Raw genomic sequence first — 1,800 nt, forward strand, 5'->3', positions numbered from 1 at the left:
CAGGTCACATTTAAAATGTAATGTGAACGTTCACACAAAAAGATCGGATTTTTTCAAAAAATCGGAACTGAGCATTAAGACCTGCAGTGTGAACGTAGCCATTGGTGAATGCCACAAATTCTCCTAAATCACTCGTACGCACAACTTAAGAACAAATCTGTGCGTACGAACCATTCTTGCACGAGGCCCATTGTTTTACTTTATTTCATCAAAAGGAAATTATACTATAGTTATTGGTGATTTGCTGTTCAATGTACAGTAATAAATACATCAAAGGCAGTGAATATTAGAACAGATATTTGATTGGATGTTGTTCAAAGTAAAAAAAATAAATAAAATAAACTGAATACAGCACATGACAAATAAACTATTATAATTTAAGTGTCAAACATTCAACTATAACACACGTTATAATAATACAACATATTACACACACACAAACAAAAGTTTGAACCCACTAATCTCAAAGCTGAAAATCAATCATACAGTAACTGTGAGCACATTACCGTGGTGATAGGATAGATGGGGTTTAAGATCGTGAGCAGCAGCACACTGTTGACACTTCTGGTGTCGTCTGAATCTCCTGGTCGAGAAATCTTTTGACTGGTGGAGTAATTAATAAATGCAGGGTGTCCAGCAATGTAAACCTGGTTCTCAGCTGCAAATGAGACAGCATTACAGGAGCCATTCAGGTCCTCATACTCCACCAGAGCCTGTCTTTTCTTTGGCATCATAACCACATAACTGTCAAAATAAAAGAGAGAGGGAGAGAGAGAGAGAGTTCAGTTTTTACCTACAGCTCATAAAACCTTTGTTCTACTCTTGATTTTATGACAAAAACACCTATTTATCACTTCAGTGTCTGCCTATGTGTTGGAGATGTCAATGTCAAATTTATTTATATAGCACATTAAAACAACAAAAGCTGATCAAAGTGCTTTACAGTTCAGTCAAGGCTTGTAACAAAAACAAAACAAATAATAGATACAAATGCAGAAACACCCTATAATATATAATAAAGCTCAAATTGAACCTCAAACTCTATCTTAATCAAAGCCAAAAAATAAAAATAAAAGAGATGGGTCTTCAGCAAAGATTTAAAAGATTCGTCTCTGCTGACCGAACTGAAGAGGTAGACTGTTCCACAGCTTTGGAGCAGCTATTGCAAAAGCCCGGGCACCTCTATATTTCAGTTTGGATCTAGGAACATCTAACAGGAACTGGTTGGTAGACCTGAGYGCTCTGACTGGAGTGTAGATGTTAAGAAGATCACATGAATGTGATGAGGCCAGACCATTAAAAACTTTAAAATTTCATTTTTAATTCTGTAGCTGACACAGCATCATGGAGCGCGCTTGGAGAGATGCATTGGGCCGAGGTCGAGACGAACCGCGTACAAGAGCGTCCGTGGAGATTGAGTGCCGAGGCTGTCACTGTTAACAATGAACACCAGAGGGCGCAATTTAACAGCTTTCTTTGAGGCACCGAAGTTATTGTTGTGTTTCGGTCTGTGTACTACTGTTGATGTTCGCCCCGGTGCTAGATTGGAACCGAATTTCGATATCCAACCCTAGTCAGGTATTTAGCTACAGCCTCGTTTTCGAGTTTTTAATTTTTGTTGATGCGTTTTGAAGAGACACTTTTTTCAAAATAAGATCAAAGTAAATCACCCGAGTTTTTCTAGTGACCCTTTAAAGAGATAAGTTGACATGAAGAACATTATTTTATCTGTCAATGGGCCTCATGCAAGAACATGTTTGTATTTTTATCCTAAATTTCTCTTACTTTTGTTCGTACAAA

General features: G+C 37.5%; 1 protein-coding gene across 2 annotated transcripts in view; it reads right to left on the reverse strand.

Annotated features, from left to right (window-relative positions):
* The window catches only part of LOC106531369 (heterogeneous nuclear ribonucleoprotein L), a gene marked incomplete at its 3' end in the record, with an annotated part of 30,900 nt that overhangs the window by 25,908 nt on the left and 3,192 nt on the right, over positions 1-1,800 (reverse strand). For both annotated transcript variants that reach the window (XM_014027216.1, XM_014027215.1), the window contains 1 exon segment: positions 507-744. In XM_014027216.1, the coding sequence (XP_013882670.1) occupies positions 507-744 (238 nt within the window).

The sequence above is a fragment of the Austrofundulus limnaeus genome, unplaced genomic scaffold (assembly GCF_001266775.1).
Source record: "Austrofundulus limnaeus strain Quisiro unplaced genomic scaffold, Austrofundulus_limnaeus-1.0 Scaffold624, whole genome shotgun sequence".
In the NCBI taxonomy this organism is placed as follows: Eukaryota; Metazoa; Chordata; class Actinopteri; order Cyprinodontiformes; family Rivulidae; genus Austrofundulus; species Austrofundulus limnaeus.